General features: G+C 36.6%; 2 protein-coding genes across 4 annotated transcripts; both read left to right on the top strand.

Annotated features, from left to right (window-relative positions):
• Window positions 1-351: 351 nt before the first annotated feature.
• LOC110865451 (COP9 signalosome complex subunit 2) lies at window positions 352-5650 on the top strand. 3 transcript variants are annotated; one of them, XM_022114702.2, is made up of 12 exons: window positions 352-643; window positions 791-883; window positions 2314-2392; window positions 2607-2847; window positions 2943-3017; window positions 3616-3750; window positions 4355-4542; window positions 4638-4706; window positions 4787-4877; window positions 4956-5090; window positions 5170-5282; window positions 5372-5650. In XM_022114702.2, exons 1-12 carry the CDS (start codon window positions 634-636, stop codon window positions 5460-5462), a joined length of 1320 nt encoding a protein of 439 aa, XP_021970394.1. In that variant the 5' UTR covers window positions 352-633; the 3' UTR covers window positions 5463-5650. The 3 variants fall into 3 exon arrangements, with proteins under 3 accessions (XP_021970394.1, XP_021970395.1, XP_021970396.1); XM_022114703.2 differs by having other exon boundaries at window positions 468-643; window positions 797-883; XM_022114704.2 differs by lacking the exon at window positions 352-643 and having other exon boundaries at window positions 791-903.
• Window positions 5651-8352: 2702 nt separating this feature from the next.
• LOC110865452 (leucine-rich repeat protein 1) lies at window positions 8353-11187 on the top strand. The gene is made up of 6 exons (XM_022114705.2): window positions 8353-8950; window positions 10232-10303; window positions 10408-10551; window positions 10630-10701; window positions 10788-10859; window positions 10939-11187. The coding sequence occupies exons 1-6, from the start codon at window positions 8559-8561 to the stop codon at window positions 11009-11011; spliced, it is 825 nt and encodes a 274-aa protein (XP_021970397.2). The 5' UTR covers window positions 8353-8558; the 3' UTR covers window positions 11012-11187.
• The last annotated feature ends 13555 nt before the right edge of the window (window positions 11188-24742 follow it).

The following is a 24742-nucleotide window of genomic DNA, read 5'->3' as shown; positions in this document are numbered from 1 at the left end:
ATATTTTGACGAACTGAAACGATTCCGACCAAACAACATCAGTACCGATATTAGTATTTTCGAAACCAATACCGGTATTCATTTTTTTTTGGTTTAATCTTTCGGTTGGTATAACAAGTGCCAATACCATAGCAAACCCAACTAAAACCCATCGAGTCCTCGTTGTGTAGCGAGACCGAATCGATTCCGGTCGAACATTGTTGAAAACAGATCTATTTGATAGAAAAACATCTGTACTAATATCACTATTATCAGAATAATTACCAATATTTGTTTTATCAGTATTATCGGAATCATTACCAATATTTGTTTTTGTGGTATGTAAAACTAATGTAGATATCCTTTCGGACATATCAGAACTTTATTAATTATGTGTTTTTATTACTATATGGAAATATCGGTATGATACTAATATCCTAATGAATCGAACCAAATAACCGATACAAAAGCACCTTGGGAATTCTAAGCTTGAGCCCGAATTTAAATAAGCAAATCCGTGACAAAACACCCTTCTCCAAGACATCTTCTTGAGGCACGGGGCCATACCACCAGCGAGAAATCACTGTTACATTTCCTAAACCAAACCCTAGGTCAATTATCACTCCTCCATCTTCCACTCATCGTCAAGCAACCATGGGTTCAGGTAACGTTAACCTTCACAATCTCTTCGCTACGTCTTTCAATTTCAGCCAGTTAATCGAATTATCTGTACATACATGCGTTTATTTGCTTTTTGTTTGATCAATTGATTTGCATTGTTGATCCAACGCCTTTTCGTGTTCTTCTTTAGACGCAGATATGGAGGATTATGGATTCGAGTACTCTGAGGAGGAACCTGAAGAACAAGATGTGGATATTGAGAATCAGTATTATAATTCGAAAGGTACCGGATATCGTATTTAGGTATATATAGATATGTATATACTGAACTCGTAGGTTGTAGTTTTTTAATTACTTACTGTAGTAGTAGTTTAATGTTGGTTCTTACGGTTAAATTCGTCATCCAAATTGTCAGAAGAGGTCTAGTTTAGATGTCATTTGTGTTATATAAAACTCTCACACTTTGTTTTGATGTGTTTGGTATGATTTCACATTTCCAAAAGAAGGTTTTTATTTATGAATCAGACTTATCTGACTAGAGAGGGCATTAATCTCGCTTGATTATGTGTTGAATCGCGTTAGGCATCTGTTGCTATTTATAGGCTTTTGTTTTTATGCATTTAAGAATATAGACATAAGGAAATATGACATGGGATGACAGTTTGGACAAAGTAATGTAATATGAACCTTATGTTGTTAGATTGGTTATTGTAATGTTTTGGTTGATGAGTCGTGAGGTGAGGTCACTCCTTTGTGATCAATTTTTGATGGTTTTGCTAGTAAGTCTTTTGTAAATTGTAAGTGTAACACCTAAGCAAAAGAAATGTATCAAACTATGCTCGTTCTACAGCAAGTTAAATGCTGTGTTACATCTTGCACGGTATGCAAATAAATGTTTTGTGATTATGAATCCATGTGACTGTGATAATCTGTGGGTCGTTTCTCCCAATACTTGTGATGATGAACTTTGTAGATGTAATGATGTTTTGGAATCTTAGGCAAATGAGTAATTGTGTACAAAGGCATTTGACGTGTTATAGATGAAACAGGGTGCAATAATGGCTTATGCAATCTTAAATAAAATGCTGAATGCCTTGGGCATCAGGTTAGAAACTTGAGTCAATTTAAAAATGAAAGAAAAAGAGCGTCTCTCACTAGAACAAAAGCATCGCTACCGAAAAAGCTTAATGCTATTAGTGACTTGTATATAAGAAGAATCATCTATTCAGAGTTGTAGAGGGTAATTAAAAAAATATAAGCGATAACACATGAGGAGTGTTGGAAATCTAAATACAAATGAAGTCCTTTAGGCCAGAATGGCAGAATGTCGAGTGTGAAAGTGTCAAATGGATCCTTTGTTATATGTTTATACATAAATTTCACCATTTCAATCATTATTTTCTACTTGTTAAATGTTCTATATATGCAAACTTATTGTATCGGTTAAAATGGTATGCTCTATCAAGTCTTTATGAACTGCATTGAGTTAATTTTCTGGGCCAAATAAGTTATGCAGTATGCACATCTTGCTTATATCTGAATGGGCTTTACACTTAAACAACTAGCAAAGTGTAAATCTAGAATTCAGCTAATCTTTCAATTGGTTATATAATTTGGTCAGTGTTCTATACTTTCTGCCGTATGAAGTATGACTTCTCTCATACACTGTTATATGAATCAGTTGATTGATATCTCATTTCTTGTTGCCGACAGGTTTGGTTGAGACTGACCCAGAGGGTGCACTTAGCGGATTTGCAGAAGTAGTTCAGATGGAACCAGAGAAAGCAGAATGGTGAGTTTATTGGAATCAGATAGCTAATATTTTTATGGTCATACTGTATTCAATAGGTAAAGAAATATATACCCAAAAAAAGTAAACCATGTAAGCGATTTTACTTTTTCAGAAGATAAACACGTTCTTGATTGGATCTGTGTGAATATATCATTTTTTTTTTAACAAAGTTTGTTTGCAAAGTCAACGATGATTCTTCTGTTATGTTTAACAGGGGGTTCAAAGCACTTAAACAGACTGTGAAGCTTTATTACCGTTTAGGGAGGTACAAAGAGATGACAGATGCGTATAGGGAGATGCTAACTTACATTAAGTCCGCAGTGACTCGAAACTATAGTGAAAAATGTATAAACAGTATCATGGATTTTGTATCTGGTTCCGCTAGTCAAAACTTTGGTCTTCTACAAGAGTTCTATCAAACCACCTTGAAAGCACTTGAAGAAGCAAAAAATGAGGTAATCATCGTTCATTATTTCTAATAAAGTGAGCTTAATTAATCGTTTAATCATATTAAATTCAATTATTCCATTATTTTGGTTCTGTTTTGTAGAGATTATGGTTCAAGACTAACCTTAAGCTTTGCAAGATCTATTTTGACATGGGCGAGTATGGTAGAATGAATAAGGTATGCAGCTGAACATAAAAAATCACTGTTTGATACTTGAGTTCTGTCACGGTTTAAACTGTCATTATATATTATATATATACTTAAAAGGCAATTTTGTCAACATCAATCAACTTTGGCCCCTCAACTTTGATAATGACATATTTGGCCCCTCAACTTGGTAATGACATATTTAGCCTCTCAACTTTAATAATGACATGTTTAGCCCCTCAACTTTTGTCAACCTCAACCAAATTTATCCCCTCAGCTTCGGTAATGACATACTTAGCCTCTCACCTTTGATAATGACATGTTTCGCCCCTCAACTTTTATTAGGTTTTCTTTTTTCTTTTATTAAAAAAATCATTATTTACCCTTACACTTTATTATAGTGTACTATTTAGACGCTGAACTTTTAGTTTTTTTCCTTTTACTTATTTTCTTTGGTTTCCTTTTAGTTTTTTTTTTTCTCAATGTAATGGTTTTTTCTAAAATTTCCATGTGTACCATCGTAAGTAGTTTTTTTTCTTTTACTTATTTTTATCCATGTTTCAAACCCGCTGCGAAGTGCGGGTGGTAGCCCACTCACTAGTTTAACATAAAATACTTTATATAACAGATCTTGAAGGAGCTTCACAAATCTTGTCAGCGGGCAGATGGGACCGATGATCAAAAGAAAGGAACTCAGTTGTTGGAAGTTTATGCAATTGAGATTCAAATGTACACGGAGACAAAAAACAACAAAAAACTGAAGGTGGGATGATTTAAATACTAGGTTTTTTTTATATTTACGATATGTTTTATGTTTTAAAACTTTAAGAAAGCTAGTGACAAACTGGTATTTTACTTCATCTTTTATGTTAGCGTATAAAAAGCGCATAACGTGTTTCTTTTGTGTTTGAGTAAAATGCCATATTCGTCCTCGAGGTTTGGCTAGTTTTGCGACTTCCGTCCAAATGCTTGTTTTTCCGCATCTGGATTCAAAAGGTTTGAAATCTTGCCATTTTCATCCAACTTGTTAACTCCTTCTATTTTTTAACGTTAGGTCAGGGGTATTTTCATCTTTTTAGACATTTTTTTTGTGATGATTAAAGGGTTTTGGTGGGAGAAAGTCAACAGAGGTGGATCTTTATTTCTTATAGTGTTTTTTTTTTTTTTTTAATAAAAAAATGTCTAATAAGACGGAAATGCCCCTCATTTAACGGAGAAAAATGGACGGAGTTAACAAGTTGAATGAAAATGGCAAGATTTTAAACCTTTTGGATCCGAATGCAAAAAAACAAACCTTTGGACGAAAGTCACAAAAGTGGCCAAACCTCAGGGACGAAAATGACATTTTACAATTTCTGTTTTTACAGCAACTTTACCAAAAAGCACTTACTATAAAATCAGCAATTCCCCATCCTAGGATCATGGGTATCATACACGAGTGTGGTGGCAAAATGCATATGGCAGAACGCCAATGGGCAGAAGCAGCTACTGACTTTTTTGAAGCTTTTAAAAACTATGATGAAGCTGGGAATCAAAGAAGAATTCAGTGCCTCAAGTATGCTATATACATTTTTTCAACAGCCAAATCTTATCTATGTTTTTTTGAAAATGCCATATGCTTAATTTGACCCTATATTTTATATGTTACAGATACTTGGTACTGGCTAACATGCTTATGCAATCTGAGGTCAATCCTTTTGATGGGCAAGAGGCAAAACCGTACGTGACAAACTTGATCATTTTTCTTCCTTTGAGCCTTTTATATATTACTTTCTGATTGCAAATTTTAAAAATCGCAGATACAAAAATGATCCGGAAATCTTGGCAATGACGAACTTGATTGCAGCATATCAACGGAATGAAATATTGGAATTTGAGAAGATTCTCAAGGTACAAGTTATACACGGTTAAGTTTGTCTAGTTTGTTCTAGTTTTGTAAGCACAAGTTCCCAAAATGCTTTTTTACAGAGTAACAGAAGAACTATCATGGATGATCCCTTCATCAGAAATTATATTGAAGATCTTCTTAAGAACATCAGAACTCAAGTGTTACTCAAACTCATTAAGCCGTACACAAGAATCAGGATCCCTTTCATATCAAAGGTAACGCTCTATATATACACTCCCGTGCACACATACATACTTATATGATTACATGTACTTATAAACTGGTGCTTCTCAGGAGCTTAATGTGCCTGAGGCTGATGTAGAACAGCTGTTGGTCTCTCTGATATTGGATAACCGGGTTCAAGGGCATATCGATCAAGTTAATAGGCTGTTGGAGTGTGGGGACAGGTTAAATCTTATCTACATAATCTATTTCCATATGTTATAGAAGTGATTGTTTTGTATTTATGGTAAATATGGAATTTGGACGGTGGCAGGTCAAAGGGAATGAAGAAATATACTGCTGTGGAGAAATGGAACACACAACTTAGGTCGCTTTATCAAAGTGTTGGCAACAGGGTTGGTTGAGATGTTTGAAAGTATAAGTTTTGATCAGTGAGTAGTGATTGCTACTTTGGCATATTTTGTTCATCATGGCAAGTGGGGATATTAGTTGCACACAATGTGGAGTTGATATAGTATTATTTGTCCCCTTCATCACTATCTTGCGCCTCTAATTTTACGATATCTTTATATTTCATCTTTTGAATTGATGATGTTGAGTGGTTTGACTCCATGAAAGGGTGTTTACTGTTAAAGAGTCAGTAGTAGAGGGTTGTTTGGTTTAGGGTTTTAGGTTCTAGGAGTGTTGGTCTCGATAGGTTGTTGGGTTTATTGACCCGTTCGTTTGAGTGATGAGAAATCTCGGCCAAATTGCTAACTATGGTTACGAGAATGACAAACCAAATTGGTTAGGTTGGGTTGGTCGGCTGGTTTGGTTTTGGTTGTTTGTCGGTTTAAACCTTTTTTTTGTAATTTTCTTTTAAAGTCATTAGCTTCGTTTAGAATTTTTAAAAGGATAAAATGGTTTATGGTTTTTAAAATTTTATACATTATAACTATATATTTAAAAAATGTACTATAAATATTAAAGGTTAAACAAATGGTTTGATATACAGAGCTAGTTCCAAGTTTCAAACCGTCATACCATGAAAGCCTGGATATCAAAACGACCGCCTTGCCTTGGTTTGGACGCTTGCCAACTTAAGAAGACCTGTCATATGCATTGAAAGTAATCAATATTAACATTGATCTTAAGGTTAATGCACTAAAGGATATAAGCTTGACTAGCTAGTAGCTAAGGCATCTGATTGATCCTCATCTCACCTCAAATACTATCAACGTCTCCACAGTTAAGACTGCTTGATAGGGAGCAATCTATGAGAGGTGACCTTATGTCAGATTTTCACTTGGCATGTGATTGATCCTCATCTCGCCTCAAATACTATCAACATCTCCACAATTAAGACCGCTTGATTGGGAGCAATCCATGAGAGGTGACCTTATGTCAGATTTTCACTTGGCCAACCAAGAACAAATTCGTGAGTTCCATGTAGATAATGCGGGCAATAAAAGAGAGAGAGAGAGAGAGAGAGAGAGAGAGAGAGAGAGAGAGAACAATTAGAAGGGAATCAAGAAACCTAAATTTCTTAGACTAATAATGAGTCACTACATTGTATTGGATATAAAAATACACTTCCTCGTATGAACTAAAACTTACTTCTGCAAATGACCCATGATCACATCCAATGACGTCTTTGAGAATTCACGTACCCTGTTCAAGCTCGAAAAATGGGCCCATATGCTTTAATGATAAACAATATAATTCACCTGATCTTCAACGTGTTTCACACTGAATCGCTAGTCTTCAAATCGTCGTTCAAGTTTCCTGCTGCTGTTCGTCCATCCAATTTCCTGCTGCGTATTTCTTTTTTTTTTTTAAATCATATTAGTATTGGATATGGCCCAATAAACTTATTGTTAAGTTGGGTAAATTATAAAAAATACAAATCTTTTGATAATGGGCCTCTATATTGGATTTGTTATGTGTGTACAATTTTTTTTAAAGAGTAAAATGCACGGATAGTCCCTGTGGTTTGGTGAAATTTCACCTTTAGTCCCCAACTTTTCAGAATTACACTCTTAGTCCCTGTGGTTTGACAAGTTGTTACTCGGATAGTCCCTAAAGCGGATGAAGGTTACTCGGATAGTCCCTGTGGTTTGACAAGTTGTTACTCGGATAGTCCCTGTGGGTTGACAAGTTGTTACTCGGATAGTCCTTGTCATTTCACACCCACTTAACCAGAAAAACTAATTTCCATCCTCTTTGGGGACTATCCGAGTAACAACTTGTCAAACCACAGGGACTAAGAGTGTAATTTTGAAAAGTTGGGGACTAAAGGTGAAATTTCACCAAACCACATGGACTATCTGTGCATTTTAAATAACATATATATTTCGAATTTTAAAAAAAAAAATCCCGTGCCCCTCGAAAAAACGGGCCTTGTGCGGAAGTCCTCCCCGCACACCTAAAGAGCCGCCCATGATCACATCAATAATTAATTTTGTTATTGTTGACCAACTTGAAGAATGAAAGTATAATCTAAATACCGCAATTAACTGCTACCAAATATTGAAACGCAAATCAACATGAATATAATAAAACATGAACATTTATAAACAAAATAGACTTGATCAAACGAAAAAAACAACCTTTAATAAGGGCGTTCGGGTGGAGCGGTTGAGGGTCGTGGGTACCATTGCGGGTACACCGTTGTCTGTACCAGAATAGTAGTAGAGGGTAGTGGTTTGAGGCTTGTAATCACCGCATAGATCGTATGAGAGAGGTAGAGATGGTGGGCCTCAATCATCCCCATACCCTATCATCTACCGCCCTTATTAATTTATTTAAAAAATAAAAAAAAAGTTAAAGAGGGTATTTGGGTAAAGTGTTGCACATGATTAAATGGTTTTAGGGTACTTCAAGATATATCTGACATGAAAGTGCATGATTGTGTGGAAGATGGTATTAGAGGTGTATAAAGAAATCGGTTTTTCTTTAGCCGTTTTTTTTAAACCGGTTCCAACCCAAACTGTACCGGCGGTTTGTGTAGCGGTTAGGGTTCTTGATGTTTGAAACCGGTTTTTAAAAAACCGTTTTTTGGCTAAAACCGGTTAAAAACCGAAACGAACCGGTTGGACCGATTACTGTTTTTTGTTTAAAAAACCGACTAGTAACCTAAACCGGTTATAAAAAAAACCGGTTTTTGTTTTTGAAGAAGAAAACCGATTTGTACACCTCTAGATGGTATCCACACGGTGTAAAGTCAATCCGATTTATGCCTTCGGTGTGAACAATCTATTATCCTTTCTTGTTGGGTTATCTGAAAAAGGGGCAATGAAATCATCTTCTCGAGTGAGAGCACGGATCCGAGGAAAATATTGCAACACATCAAGATGAGGAGGTTCCTATGGTCAAAAAATAGATCAAAAATCTCTGCGTTAGATTAGGAAATTTGGTACAACTTTAATTTGTTTTTTCCTAACACCACCTTGCTAGTTTGAATGAAATCGGCCTTAAAAAAAAGAAAAAAAAATGAAAAGAAAAGACAGTAGTGAGTGTGTATGAGGACATTAAAAACAAATATAATATTGGAAGCAAGAGCAAGTGAGCAACCTCTGGTCAAAAAAAAGACACCCCCTGTTTGTTTCTTTTGCACACTGGGGTCAATATCTTTGACTCCCAATATAAATTCCACAAGTACTCAAACCCTTTTTCTCAATCAGTTTGTTGATCAACCACACCACACCATGGCGTGTGCTCTGATCATCTTATTAGTAGCAGCATCCGCTTTTACGTCAACAGTCATCGCTAATTCCGAAGGTGACGCGCTCTACGCGCTTCGCCGGAGCTTGAACGATCCCGATAACGTTCTTCAGAGCTGGGATCCCAATCTTGTTAGCCCCTGCACTTGGTTTCACATCACGTGTAATCAAGACAATCGCGTTACGCGCGTGTAAGTTCGTTCTTCTGCTTTAATTTAACCTAATTTTTTGGTCAAAATACAGTTTCTGGTGACTTTTGAACCTACAAATTAGTGAATAAAAGAGGGTAGGTGTAAGTTGTTCTGCTTTAAATCCCTAAATAATTTCTGTTTGATTTAACCTATTTTTTGCACTTTAATTGTATCTTAGAACCTGAATGTCACATAAATAATTAGACTTAAACATAACAAATCAAGTAGTTAAAAATTCAAACATTATTAACATATTAGTTAAATACTTCGAAGTAGGTGTCGGTTTTTGCCGATTACCGGTTTTATGGTCTGATGCGAATTTTAGAACACTGAATGTTGCTGAAGGTGTGCACCGATGTTTGTCTGTCTAGCAAGATTTGCACTTTGTTTTGATGTAGGACTGACTAACAGATTTGATGATCAACTGTTTTAGTGAATGCTATTATTATTTATTTAAAGTTGGTAGACTTTTAGTTTTCTAAATTGAGGCATAAAATGAAACAAGTTTTGAAATGAAGGTGGAAATAGTTGTTAATAAGTTGTTTATAAGTTGCTTGTCATATATGTGTGGATTGGAGGTAAGTCGTTCTTTTTTTGTTGTTGGTTATACAACGTTATAACGTGTGATCACCATGACATACTATTTTCGGTTCGTGTTAGTGAAGTCATGAAAGAGTGTCTGGGATAGCTTAGTGAGGAATAGTATTATTATGGTTCTGATTTTGCTCAAAGCTATTAGTATATTGAATGAAAAGGCCTTAACAAGTTGAAATAGTTATTGTCTATAAATTGTGCACCTTTTGTTATGATGGTGATGATAGGTGAAATAGTGTGGGCGGATATGAAAAGATCATGCATATATCATATATGAATTATAGCGTTTATCTATTAGCTTTACAGTTACACCTTCACAGACATCAGATTATTTAAATGTCAAGATACCAGGACATCGCAATTTCAGTCATTAAGACTCTAATAAATTATCATAGTCTTGTGTAAGATTACTGAGGTTAATCCTTTAGAAGAAGAAGGCATAATATTAGGTACGGAAGATTAATCATGAATTTTTCTTGGTAGAATGAGAGAATATGTCAAACCTCTGCTTCAGTCGCATAATTTATCCGCAAAATCTTAAATCAAACCCTTGCATAACGCCTTCTATGTATGTGTATGTGACATGAAATCGAAAATTGATATGAACTAGGAAATATGTAGAGTCACATATATGTTAACCTAACTAGAAATATGAAGCCTAAATAAATTATTATTATTATTTTACAGGGATCTTGGAAATTCAAAATTGTCTGGTCATCTTGTGCCTGAACTAGGAAAACTCGAATACCTACAGTATCTGTGAGTTTTTTTTATTAGCTTTGTTCATTCAAACAATTAGTTCATTTTATCTTTAATCAACTACCATAACGTCCATGATCTATGATTTGTTTTAACTAATGCAGGGAGCTTTACAAAAATACCATTCAAGGTCCAATTCCTGCAGAGTTCGGTCACTTGAAGAACCTCATAAGTTTGGATCTTTACAACAACAATATAACCGGCAATATTCCACCTACACTCGGGAAATTGAAATCTCTAGTGTTCTTGTGAGTTTGACTATTTACAACAATGTCCATGACTTTACTGTTAATTAAAATGATTAAATTCTCATTCATACTCCGCAGGCGTCTTAATGATAATCGTCTAACTGGAAGAATCCCAAGGGAACTTACCGGCATTTCAAGCTTGAAAGTGATGTAAGTATCCAAATTTTCCAGATTACAGATTTTTTATATATTTTATAACATGCAATGTAACAATGTTAAAAACATGTTTTGTGCAGGGACGTATCAAACAACGACCTCTGTGGCACGATTCCCACCACCGGACCGTTTGAACATATCCCTTTGAACAAGTAAGACTTCACCGTTTTGACAATTATTTCAGTTTTTTCGTTGTTAATTTAATATCTTAATGATGATTGTGTTTTGCAGCTTTGAGAATAATCCTCGTTTGGAAGGACCCGAGTTGCTGGGACTAGCAAGTTATGATACAAACTGCTCGTAAAAGCGTTTACTAGTTGTCTTGTATGTCAAGTTTGCTGCTTTTATAAACCCGTTATAAGTTGCAAAACTCTTGTGATAACATATAACATCTGGATAGTTTGTGATTTCGTCTGTAAAATCTATGAAACGAGTTGGGATCTATAAATTAATTATAAACTTTCAGTGGGACTTTAAATATCAGGTTTTGGTTCATGCATAGCATACGCATGGAATCTAGTACACAACATAAGTGTCCTTGTTGCTTGATTCTTAAAGTTGACATGTTATAGTTGTCGCATTGCATACCCAATCATAGACCCATGTCTCATACCTGTTGGGTATGTGTTACATATTATATATACCCGTTATGGTCTTATTTGGTTAAAAGTTACCCATTAGGATACACGTATCAACTAAAAGTCATTCTTAAACTCAACTAAAAACCGACTTCAAATATAAAAGATTCAGCTAAACTTTTCTCAGTATTTTTATAGTTTTAATAATTTCAAGTTCTGTAACAACTTGAACATAGTATATTTAATATATTTGGTTTTGATTCGGATAAATTGGTTCGAGTAATTGGATACATTGTCATCTTCCATAGAATTACTAAAAGTTTAAATGAATACCCATCTCATTACCTGTTTAGAATACTTTGAGTTTGGTATTTTCACTTCGGGTTGGTTTGAGTTCAATATTTTTTCCCTCCCCTAATTAATAGATGTGACTAAGATAAGAATAAAGGCATATTTATATTTATATTTATATTTATATTTAAGGTAGGGATATGGTAAAAAGTGTCTAAAATGTAAGAAGGGTAAGAAGTGTTTTAAACCATTGGATATTTGATCTAATGGTTGAGATCAATAGGGTATAAAATGTAAATTGTGTTTTAATTAGAGGGACCTTATGTAAAAATTGAAGGGCAATAGTGACTTTTCCAACGTTTCAAATATGGTAACCGTTTCAAAACCCTCATCAACTTCCTAAAGATCAGCGAATTATATGGTAACCGTCATCAATCTCCAAAAAATCAACGAATTTCTTCATACTTTATCATAAATAGATCTATAATCAGATTCATGGCGTGGTGTTTTAAAACAACTGGATAAATTGACTATGATTCAGGTCATGGTGTTTTATCTGGAGACATTGTTCATGTCGTGGTGTTTTAAACGCTTATGATTCAAGTCATGGTGTTTTATCTGGAGACATTGTTCATGGCGTAGTGTTTTATCAATAGAAAACATTCCCAGATTTTTAAAACACCATGACTATGATTCAAGTCATGGTGTTTTATCTGGAGACATTGTTCATGGCGTGGTGTTTTAAAACATCTATGATTCAAGTCATAGTGTTTTATCAGGAGACATTGTTCATGGCGTGGTGTTTTATCAATACAAAAACATTCCCAGATTTTAAAACACCATGACTATGATTCAAGTCATGGTGTTTTATCTGTAGACATTGTTCATGGTGTGCTGTTTTAAACATCTATGATTCAAGTCATGGTGTTTTATATGGAGACATTGTATAATCAGATTCATGGCGTGGTGTTTTAAAATAACTGGATAAATTGACTATGATTCAAGATGGTCGGAGAAGATGATCTGAATCGGAGATGGAAATGAAACGATCAATCCCTAAAAATTCTCATCGCCAGTTTTTTTTCCAGTTATATTTGTAAATCAATTAAATGACAAAAATGTACAATTACTAATCTACCCTTTTGAATTAATTAAGAGGAGGGACACTTGTCATTCCAAGATTATTTCTTACACTTCTTACAAAAGATAGACTTTTTACAGGATCCTTTACCTTTATATTTATATTTATATTTATATTTATATTTATACACACTACATTCACTATTAGGGGAAATAGTATCAGGCAGACATCCCATCATTAGTCGTGGCCTCTTGTATTATATTTTTAAATCTTCTACTTCACTAATACGCGTTTAGCTCTTGGCACTTCCTTATTGACTCTAACAAATTACGATTTTCCCCCGGTTCAAATTTACAGTCTTCCATCATTTTAGGTTCATTTTATTGACAAAACTACGGTAGTGTCTTGTTTTAATTGATTGATTCAATGTAATTTTCTTTCGTGTCAGGCGACTGCCTATCACTTGCTCATTGGCCCTGACAAATCACAATTTTACCCACAGTTAAAAATTACAATCTTGCCATCGTTTTGGCTTTATGCAAAACTATGGTATTGTTTTTTTAATCAATTGATTCGATGTAATTTTTATTGAGATCATGTTATCAGTAGTATGTACAAGTAACCAAAACACATGTGTACATATTATTGAATTGAGAAATATTCGGCTTAGCGTCCCGTAATGTGGATGTAGCATAAAACTAGTATAGGTACATTTGAAAAATGAAGATATGTATTACCTTTTATAAACATAATTATATTGCTTGATCATCCAAGAGTCATAAGTGTGGATAAAAAGGTTTTTGATTATCTATACTACTTTGAATGGTTCTGAAATTATTATGTTGAGAACACTGGTGTAACATTATCGTTTTGGTCGAATTTTATGTACTTATTCAATAAATGTATATTATTAGATCTAACAAACACACACCACTAACCAAATTACTTATAAAGTATACATGCTTAAATGATTATTTGGTGTAACAATCATTTTTAAGTTTTTTTTCTTCTCAAACTGACTTTTTATAACCATAATAATGGATTAAAGAAATATATCTCATTTGCGGCAATTACATTGATACATGACATATTAAACACAATTAACCGACACTTATATTAATAAATACTTTAGAGTTTGTCAAAGACTCAAATCTCTTTATTTAAAAAATAAAAAAAAATGTTAATAAATTTGAGATTCTAACACTAATTGATATGAACTCGAAACTTATATTCGGAACAAGAACTTAAACATAAAACAAGTTTTTGTGGATTAACACAGACATGATCTATGAAACTCACGTATATCAACTTATATATTACAAGTTTTCAAAAAAAAATTAATAAAAATACAAACTATTATAAAAAATTACGATTAAACTGCAAAACTCATTTCCCATTTCTTTTTTATTTTTAAAATTTGTTATAAAATACCCAATTCATTTAAGCTATTTACCCTAGGCCTATATTAGTTAGCAATTTTTCTTCCCCTCAAAAACACTATTCATTTTAGTTTGACTTTTGTTGACTTCCCTCTTTTTACTTTGCTTTTGCTTTTGTTTTTTTTTCTTTAAACTTTATCACTTAAACTATTATATTATATTATATATATATAGTTTTCGAAGTACTAATTTTAAAATTTAAAATAATATATAGCTTTTAATATTTTATGATATTAATTTTTTTTTAATATTTGCTTTTAACTTTTAACATATTTTATTTTTTTTCTATTTACTTTTAGCTTTTAATGTATTTTTATTTTTTTCTTTTCTAGAACCATATTTCCTTTATCATTTATTTTGTTTTTAATATTTTTTTTTCTTTTTTTAAATCTATCTTTACTTTATCAATTAATTTGATATTTCTTTAATAACTTATGTTCGTTAATTTTTTTTTATAAAAACTTAAGTATGTGGTTGAGCTTAATTTTTATCCTCGATTAGTATAAGTTTTATTAAAAACGAATTCATATTAAAAAATAAAGTATTATTTGCTATCGTAAAATGATACTATGATAAACTGAACCGATTCTAACGGTTTGACTTTCTAAACAGTATGCTATATTTTCAAATAACGTTTGTTTTACATTATCATTTGCTCCGTTTCATCACAACGCGCGACTGAAAAAAAAACCTAGTATATAATATATATGATGTGCTAAACTCAGACATGATCCATTAAACTCACTTTTTAGTATACCAACTTATATATTACAAGTTTTCAAAAAAAAAAAAAATACAAATTATTATAAAAAAAAACTTAGAGTGAATTTCAAGAATTATCCTTTATCTTTATACCCATTTTCAGGCGCTGTCCTTTATGTTCAAAATTGGCGAGTTTTGTCCTTTATGTTTTCATATCATACACATTTTGTCCTTTAGGCCTAACCCAGTTAGTTATTTCAGTAAAATTGGTCATGTACTTTGCACATGAGGGCATTTTTGTCAATTCAAAGGTAAGTTCAACGGCAGATTTACAGCTCAAATCTTCTGCAACCTTTGAATTGACAAAAATGCCCTCATGTGAAAAGCACATGACCAAATATAACTGAAAAAAACTATCTGGGTTAGACCTAAAGGACAAAACGTGTATGATATGAAAACACAAAGGAAAAACTCGTCAATTTTAAACATAAAAAACAGCGCCTGAAAATGGGTATAAAGATAAAGGACAATCCTTGAAATTCACTCAAAAACTTACGATTAAACTGCAAAACTCATTTCCCATTTCTTTTTTATTTTTAAAATTTGTTATAAAATATCTAATTCGTTTAAGCTATTTGCCCTATATTAATTAGCAATTTTTCTTCCCCTCAAAAAACACTATTCATTTTAGTTTGACTTTTGTTGACTTCCCTTTTTTTACTTTGCTTTCGCTTTTGTTTTTTTTTCTTTAAACTTTATCACTTATACTATATATAATATGGGTAGAGAGGGTTGAGATCCTGTACAAACAGTGCTAATTATAAGAACCGTAAGAACAGATCTGAACCATTGTTAATTTAAATCAAGGGTTGATATTGATTATAAATAAAACTCTTATAATTAAAAATTACTACTAACAAATTAGGGGTAATTTTGTAAAATTGCTAGTCATTTGACCATTTTCTATTAAATACAAATTCCACCAAGGTTTTTTAAACTAAAATAACTTTTATATACTTCATTATTTTTTTTAAAAATATATACCATAAAATCAAGTATTTTTTTATCTTTAATATGAGTACCATATTGCTATACCTTTTTGTATTTATAAAAGTGTTTTTTAAAAAAAGTTAACAAAAGGTGTTTTATATTTGTGCTAATAAGGTGCTGATTATGTGTTAATTACAAAATAATACAAACAAACACCAAAAGTAGATATAATCAGCACATCTGGTGTGCTGATAATGGAGAACGATTGAAGATGTTGTGCTAATGTCGTTTATGTTGATAATGGAGAACGATTCGAGGACGATGTGCTGATAATGAAGAACGATTAATGATGTTGTGCTAATTATATAGTGTTGTGCTGATTATATTTTTTGTAATTATTTTTAATTAGTTATAAATAAATATGTTCAAAAAGTCTAAATTACCCCTAAACTAATTTTTTATTGATGGACACTTGTCAATTATGTATTGGTTCTTATAGTTCTTACAAACTTAAGTGTTTGTATTTGATCCCATTCCTGGGTAGAGATACAATAGAAAGTTTATTTGGCTAGGAAGGCAAGGAAGTGATCTTGACCATCCATTAAGTTAATCAAGGGCTAAGATTAAATCAGGAAAATTGAAAGGAAGAAAAGAGACGCGTGAGTTTGTTCAAGGGCATTCTAGTCAATCCAAGTCAATAGTTTCTCTCTCCTCCAATTCCCCCCCACTTTTTAAACGTTAATAACTCTTTCATACGACATTATTTTTTTATAAAAATTGCACCAAAAAAACGAGCGTTTTTTTATCTTTAAAACGAGTATACTATTGCTATATTTAAAAAAAAAATTTAAAACCCAGTTGTGTAAAACGCAATAGAAAAACCACCAGTTACGTAAAACGCAATGAAAAAAAAAAACCTAAAAAATGACATTTTTCAAAAACGCAATGCACCCAAAACACAAAGAAATGACTTATTTGTAAAACGCAATGGTGAGAAAACACAAAGAAATGTCTTCTTTGTAAAACACAATGGCTAGAAAACACATAAAAAAGTGTTTTACCTAAAACGCAATGCACAAAAAACACATAAAAAAGTGTTTTACCTAAAACGCAATGGCCAGAAAACACAAAGAAATGTTTTATTTGTAAAACGCAATGGCCAGAAAACACTTAAAAATGTCTGTTTTCTAAAACGCAATGACCTAAAAAAACAAAAGAAAGTGTTCTCTGTAAAACGCAATGGACTGAGAACACCTAAAAATGTGTTTTACCTAAAACGCAATGACTAAAAACACTTCAAAAATGTGTTTTACCTAAAACGCAATGACTAAATATACTTAAAAATGTGTTTTTTCTAAAACGCAATAGCTAGAAAACACATAAAACTCTCTTATTTCTAAAACGCAATGGACACATAAAACTGTTTGTGAATTGTCAGTGAACTGTCTGAATTGTCTACGAATTACTGTCTTCGAAATGAGCCAATTTCTGGAAAATTAATTTTTCTGATGCGTTTTTAGCCAGGGGCTCTGCCCCTTGGACCCCGCCAGGGGCTGCCGCCCCTGGGACCCCACTACCAGGGGCTGCCGCCCCCGGACCCCCGCCAAGATCGTAAAACGCAATGACTAAATAAAAACCCAGATCGTGAAAATGAAATTAAAGAATTTCTTACATGGATCGAAGCCGGGTTTTTCATCAATTGACGAAATTTGAATGATAGAAACACTTATCAGCGATTGAATCGAACAAATCGAGTGATTATCTTCAAAATCACCAGAAAAAACGAGATTTTGAATGAAATTAAACTGGGTTTTCTTCGAAAAAAGCTGAAGAACACGTTGATCGGGTTTTGAATCATTGATTGATGATGAAAATCGCACTATAATGTAGTGATTATTGAGATAGAAAGTGAAGAAATGGTTGAAGATGGTGGGTTTTGAAAATGGTGGGTTTTGAAGTTACTGGGTTTTGAAAAAGGAAGAAGAAGGAGTTGGATTGACTAAAATACTCTTTTTCTTTATTTTAAATGTTGCCACATGTCATAATTCTATGGCTTCCTATCCTTCCTAGCCAAAATTAACTTCCTATTTGATCTTTTCCCTATATAATATATATGATGTGCTAAATATGATCTATAGAAACTAACTAAGTTTAACACTAAACTAGACACTCTAAGTTTTAAATTTATAAACTAAGGTGGTGTTTGTTTTTTGGCCAGAAGTGCTTCTGGCCACTTATGTCTGCGTCGCGCAGACGCGCGCAGACGTTTGATGTCTGCAGCTTGTTTGTTTTCCGGAAGCACTTCTCACCAAAAAGGTCTTCCCCACCTCTTCCCCAAGCAGACATGTCCCAACCTCTTCCAACTTCTTCTCTCTGCCAAAACAGACCTGCATTCATCTGCCGCCCACCCCTGCTCCGCCACCACCTCCACCTCCGACAACATCTGCTCCACCTCCACTCCGCCACCACCTCCGCCGCTCCAGCCCTTGCTCCGCCGCTCCAGCCCTTGCTCCGCCACCACCTCCAAATCGAAAACAACATCACAAACAGCCCTGCTCCGCCGCTCCTGCCAAAACCCCCATCATCATCAACATCGCAAACAAAACCCCCAAATCGAAAACCCTCATCATCATCAACATCGATCGCAAACAAAACCCTAAATCAGCGGTGGTGGTGGGTTTTGATGGCGGTGGTGGAACGAAGAGAGAGAGAGATCGTAGGGAGAGGGGGCGGCGGTGGTGGTGGGTTTTGATGGCGCTGGTGGAACGAAGAGAGAGAGAGATCGTAGAGAAAGGGGGCGGCGGTGGTGGTGGGTTTTGATGGCAGGAGAGAGAGAGAGGGAAAGAAGAGAGAGAGATCGGCGGTGGTGGTGGGTTTTGATGGCGGTGGTGGTGGCCGACGTGGTGGTGGCGGATGGTTGTGGTGGTGGTAGTAGATGGCAGAGAGAGAGAGAAGAGAGAGGAGAAGGTATGTGGTTGTGTGGTGGTGTGAAGAGGTTTTTATGTAAAAAAAACAAACCCTCTTCTCCTTGCAGACTAAAGACATTTGGTCCACTTCTTCTCCTGCAGATGGCTGCAGATGTGGTCCGCAGATTGCATGTGACAACTCGAAACTTAGAACCTTTCGTTGTATCTTGATGTAACATGCTTGAACACTATGTGACTAGTTAACTTGTCAATTTAGTAAATGTTATAAGTGAACCTTCTATGTGATTATGTGTGTGCTTGTATGTATATTATGTATATATGTGTAAGTGAGCCGAGAACCAAGAACCCGACTCGAGACCATGCGGTCTCGAGTGAACAAGTGTAACAATGGGCCGGTTGGGCCATTTAATCACACCCGAAACCCATTAGGGTGCACCATGTAGAACTAGTATATATATTACACTCATAACCATGTTCACCATTTCTTTGGACAACACACACACTCTCCCTTTCTCTAAGTCTCAACACCCTTCTCCTCTCATTCTCTTGGATTCAAACCGGCGATACTAGGACCTTCGGTTCAAGCTTGGAATCGGTATTCGGAGTTCACCCTTCCTATCCTCTAGCCGGTCAGTGTCTCATTTAGTTGTATAATGAAAAATACATGAGAAATGATTGTTTATCTATGATATAGATGTTTGCTTGATAGGAAGTAGTCATTTGTTGTCAAGTGATGATATTATGTGATGATGAAATGTTAGAAATCGGCTTATTATGGATTTAAACCCGAATGGCTTGGTCATGTTTAGGAGGTTTGTGTTCATGAAATCGGATTAGCATATGTTGATGATAAATCTTATTTAGGCATGTTGTTACATTGTTTGAATGTGATAGATGTAGGAACCGATGATGTTATCAACTTGAGTTCATGCTAGTATAAACTTTATTGATGAAGTATGTTGTAAAACAAAAACCCTAAAATGAAGAACTAGTTGAATGAATGAAGAACAACATGAACATGATTTGAATATATGAAGAACTTGTTGAGCATGATATGAATGTGTTATGAATATTTGAAATCTGATTGTTTGATCCATTTTGGTTAATTGTTAGACAACAAAACATGTTTAGTGGATAGTACATAATGTTGCATGAAATCAAAACTCTATTGGATAGTACACTGTGCAGAATCAGCAGGTGCTGGGAGTCGAGACACCTGATTTCGACTCGAGACCATGAACATGATAACTCGAGACCGCAGTTTGCGACACAGGTTACGAGTCGAGAAACCCTAGTCTCGACTCGAGACCACACATGACCATCACACAAACATCATGACCCGAGACCATGCTTGCGAGTCCGGTTGCGACTCGAGACCAATACATGCATGACCCAAAACCACCTCGGTTGCGACTCGAGATCTTGTAAGCTACACTCGAGACCGCACAGTCTCGACTAGAGACCGCACAGTCTCGACTCGAGACCATATGCATGTACACACTATTTGGACTTCCACACTGCTACGGGTTTGGGTAGTTGGGCCGGACTTATGGGCTTCTTGTGTTACTGTTGAATGCGTATTTTGGGCTTGCGTGCTATTACGAGACCAACTGTTTGGGTCACACTTAGACTTTGGTTATTACATGAATGTTACTGTGGAACTCGTTGCGAACTGTTGTTGAACTGCCATGCTAGATATGTATGCCATGATTGTTACTTGTGTACAATACGTGTAGAACATACGTGCACTACTTGGATACAAACCTGACTCGAATGGTATCTATGTTAGGACGTAGTTGACCACTTACAACTTGATTGACTTTTCTGTGTATCTGCCGAGCAAACCAAGGTGAGTTCACACCCTCTACAAAGCATGGGATTCCCTGGGTTGGGAATGGGGTTAAGGAACGTAGATTCCTCGTTCTCCTTGGGTAGGACAGCAATGGTTCAGGAATGTAATTCCTCGTCCTCACGGACAGATAACTCGTACTAGACCAAAACTCTATCACGAAGTCCCTCCTTTTATATCGACTTAATCGCCGGGCCAATGGCGAGCGGGTCATTAGTTTGATAGCGTTATTTAGGTCTGACAAACCTCACACCGTGCCGCAGAGGACGGGCGTGAACTAATGGATCTGGGGCACGTCAATGATGATAGACATTGACAGTTTCAGGGCACATAAACATGACTACAGTCAGCAGTCGATATGGTAACGAGTCTAGTGTATACATGGGGTAGCCCCCACGGCCGAAATGCCAGATAACTAACACGGGGTAGCCCCCACGGCTGGAATGCCAGAGTAACCGGGATAAACAAGTCACGTTTTTAACTATGGGGTAACCCCCACGGCAGGATGCCAGATAAAGGATACTGTTTTTGAAACAACTTAAAACGAACACCCAACCGTGAACTCACTCAACTAGTTGTTGACTCGTTACTACATGCTTTGCAGGACCATAGATACTTAGCTGGAGCTTGCACGGAGGAGAGTCGTTGTGGGACATGGATAGATGCGTGCCATGTTAAACTTGGAAACAATTGAACTTATGTTTGGTTTTAAATTTTATGCTTCCGCTTGCAACTTAAACTATGTTTTGTTTGAACACCAATTGTATTGGTTGGATTTTTATAACTACTTATATGCCTGTTCAATATGATTGGTGGCTGGATCCTGGTCAGTCACTCCTCCAAGCTGTAGTACTCCGCATGTGGATTTTGGGGGTGTGACACATTGGTATCAGAGCCATTGGTTATAGTGAACTTGGTTTTAATAAAGGAGAAACATTTTTGTTAAAACCAGACTATAACTTGTACAGTGCTCAACGGTCCACAACGACGCTTCACTCCACATGCAAGGCTCGACGTTCTAGGTGATATGATCTATATATTGCCTACTTGTTAGTTACATAGTACAATGCTTATGGTATGCTTGGTTAGTATAACTACTATTGCTTGAACACATGCGTGCTTACTCCCTTCTACCATCGCACTTTCGCGAACCTCTCTCACTCATGTTTCCCTCTTGTATGAAGATCATGAGTGGACGCGTTAACATGACTCAAGCCCAGTTGACGGCTCTGATCAACGAACGAGTTGCCGCAGCACTTGCAGCTGCATACGCAGGAGGTATATCCTGCAGTCCGAACTCATTCTAGGATCTTTAGGATCCTACTCTCGTGAACCAACCTTTGTGCTAAACTCTGTCTTTCTTTCACCTACCTTAGGTCAACATGCTCAGCCACTGGTGTGCACCTTTAAGACCTTTATGGACTGCCGACCCACTACTTTTAGCGGAACTGAAGGAGCAGTAGGTCTCCTCCACTGGTTTGAGAAACTAGAATCCGTGTTCGAAATGTGTGAATGCCCTGAAGCGCGCAGGGTGAAGTATGCTACCGGTACTCTCGAGGGTTTAGCCCTCACGTGGTGGAACGCTCAAGTTCAAATGCTGGGGTTGGTTGCTGCCAACGCCACCCCATGGGAAACTTTCAAGGAAATGATCAGGGAGGAATACTGCAGTCGTGATGACATTCATAAACTGGAAGACGAGTTCTACAACCTCAAGATGACGGGGTCCAAAATTGAGGCGTATAGTAAGAGATCGCATGAGCTTGCCTTATTGTGTCCTACTATGGTGGACCCTCCATTTAAGCGAATTGAACTCTTTCTCAAGGGGTTGGTGCCAGAAATCCAAAGTCATGTGACTTCAGCAAACCTGGCCACTATCCAGCAGGTTGTTCAGTTGGCTCACCGTCTTACTGATCAGGCGGTGGAGCAGAACAAGTTACCAAAGCGCATAGGTGCTGCAACTACTTCTGGTACCTCTAGTGACAACAAACGGAAATGGGATGGAGCTTCAAGCAAGGGTTCAACTTCTGTGCAATCTCAGTCTCAGCAGAGAAAGACTGATGACTACAAGAGCCCTAGTCAGCAATCGTCTGGTGGTCAAAGTCATGGTGGGTACAAAGGGAATCACCCCAAATGCAATCGCTGCAACCTACACCACAGTGGGCCATGCACCAGGGGCAACTGTCATCGGTGCAACAAGCCAGGTCACGCCGCCAAAGATTGCAGAAGCTTGTACCCCGCCAGCCAGAATCGTCAACAACATGCCCCACAGAACCAGTGGCAGCAGCAGGGTAACAACAAAGGGTGCTTTCAGTGTGGAGCTGAAGGCCACTTCAAGAAAGATTGTCCCCAACTGAACCAGAACCAGAACAACAACAACAATAACAACAACCAGGGGAATGGTAACAATGGGAACCACAACAACAACAATGGTGCCAGGGGGCGGGTGTTCGTGATTGGCCAAGGTGAAGCAAGGGATGACCCCAACGTGGTGACGGGTAAGTTCCTCCTCGACGACTTTTATGTTACAGTTTTATTTGATTCGGGTGCCGATACTAGCTATGTGTCACTAGAAGTTAGTCAAATGCTTAAGCGTATTCCAACACCCTTGAGCAACAAGCACACTGTAGAGCTGGCAAATGGTAAGAGTTTGGAGGCCTCACACATAGTCAAAGGTTGCAAACTTATTCTTGCTAACCAGACCTTCTCTATTGACCTTATTCCTATCGTCTTGGGTAGTTTCGACGTTGTCATTGGGATGGATTGGTTATCCCAACACCGAGCAGAGATTCTTTGCAACGAGAAGATCGTTCGTATTCCTGGTTCCGGTAGTGAACCTCTCATAATTCGTGGCGACAAGAGGAGTGCTGTTGAAAACGTCATCTCTTTCCTTAAGGCCCAGAAATGCTTACGAAAGGGCCACACTGCCGTTTTGGCTCTCGTTACTGACACCTCAGAGAAAGAGAAGAAGATAGAAGATTTTCCAGTTGTACGTGACTATCCTGAGGTATTCCCTAAGGAATTACCTGGTCTTCCACCCCATCGCCAAGTCGAGTTTCAGATTGAACTAGCTCCCGGAGCTGCGCCTATAGCTCGTGCACCTTATCGTTTAGCCCCATCAGAGTTGGAAGAACTCTCTACGCAACTACAAGAACTCTTAGATAAGGGTTTTATTCGTCCAAGTTCATCGCCCTGGGGAGCCCCAGTGTTATTTGTGAAGAAGAAAGATGGTACCTTCAAAATGTTTATCGACTATCGTAAACTCAACAAGGTGACGGTGAAGAATCGTTATCCTCTACCACGTATTGACGACTTGTTCGACCAGTTGCAGGGTTCGAGCTACTACTTAAAGATCGATCTGAGATCGGGATACCACCAGCTGAGAGTTCGGGAAGAGGGTGTCTCTAAGACAGCCTTTAGAACTCGTTATGGGCACTATGAGTTTTTGGTCATGCCGTTTGGGCTGACAAACGCACCCGCGGTTTTCATGGACTTGATGAACCGAGTGTGCAAGCCATACCTGGACAAATTCGTTATAGTCTTCATCGACGACATCCTGATCTATTCTAAGAGTCAAGAGGAACACGAGCAGCATCTACGACTTATTCTGGAACTCCTTCGAACCGAACAACTTTACGCAAAGTTCTCGAAATGCGACTTCTGGCTTCGTGAGGTCCATTTCCTAGGCCACGTGGTAAACAAGGATGGGATTCACGTTGATCCATCCAAGGTAGACTCTATTAAGAACTGGCCTGCACCTCGCACACCAAGGGAAATTCGCCAATTCTTGGGATTGGCAGGTTACTACAGGAGGTTCATTAAGGATTTTTCTAAGATCGCACAGCCTCTCACCTCGCTAACGCAGAAAGGCGTTGTTTATCGCTGGGGAAATGCACAGGAGTTAGCCTTTCAGCACCTAAAGGATAGACTTTGTAGTGCACCTATTCTTTCACTGCCAGAGGGCACAGACGATTTTGTGGTTTACTGCGACGCATCAATTCAAGGCCTTGGTTGTGTATTGATGCAACGAGGTAAGGTTATAGCCTATGCCTCACGCCAACTCAAAGTTAACGAGAAGAACTACACTACACACGATTTAGAGCTGGGAGCTGTAATTTTCGCACTTAAGTTATGGCGACATTACCTGTACGGTACCAAGTGCGCCATCTACACCAACCACA

Source organism: Helianthus annuus, chromosome 6 (genome assembly GCF_002127325.2).
Source record: "Helianthus annuus cultivar XRQ/B chromosome 6, HanXRQr2.0-SUNRISE, whole genome shotgun sequence".
Lineage (NCBI taxonomy): Eukaryota > Viridiplantae > Streptophyta > Magnoliopsida > Asterales > Asteraceae > Helianthus > Helianthus annuus.
Note: the sequence above shows the minus strand (reverse complement) of the source record. Positions and strands in the feature narration are given on the sequence as shown.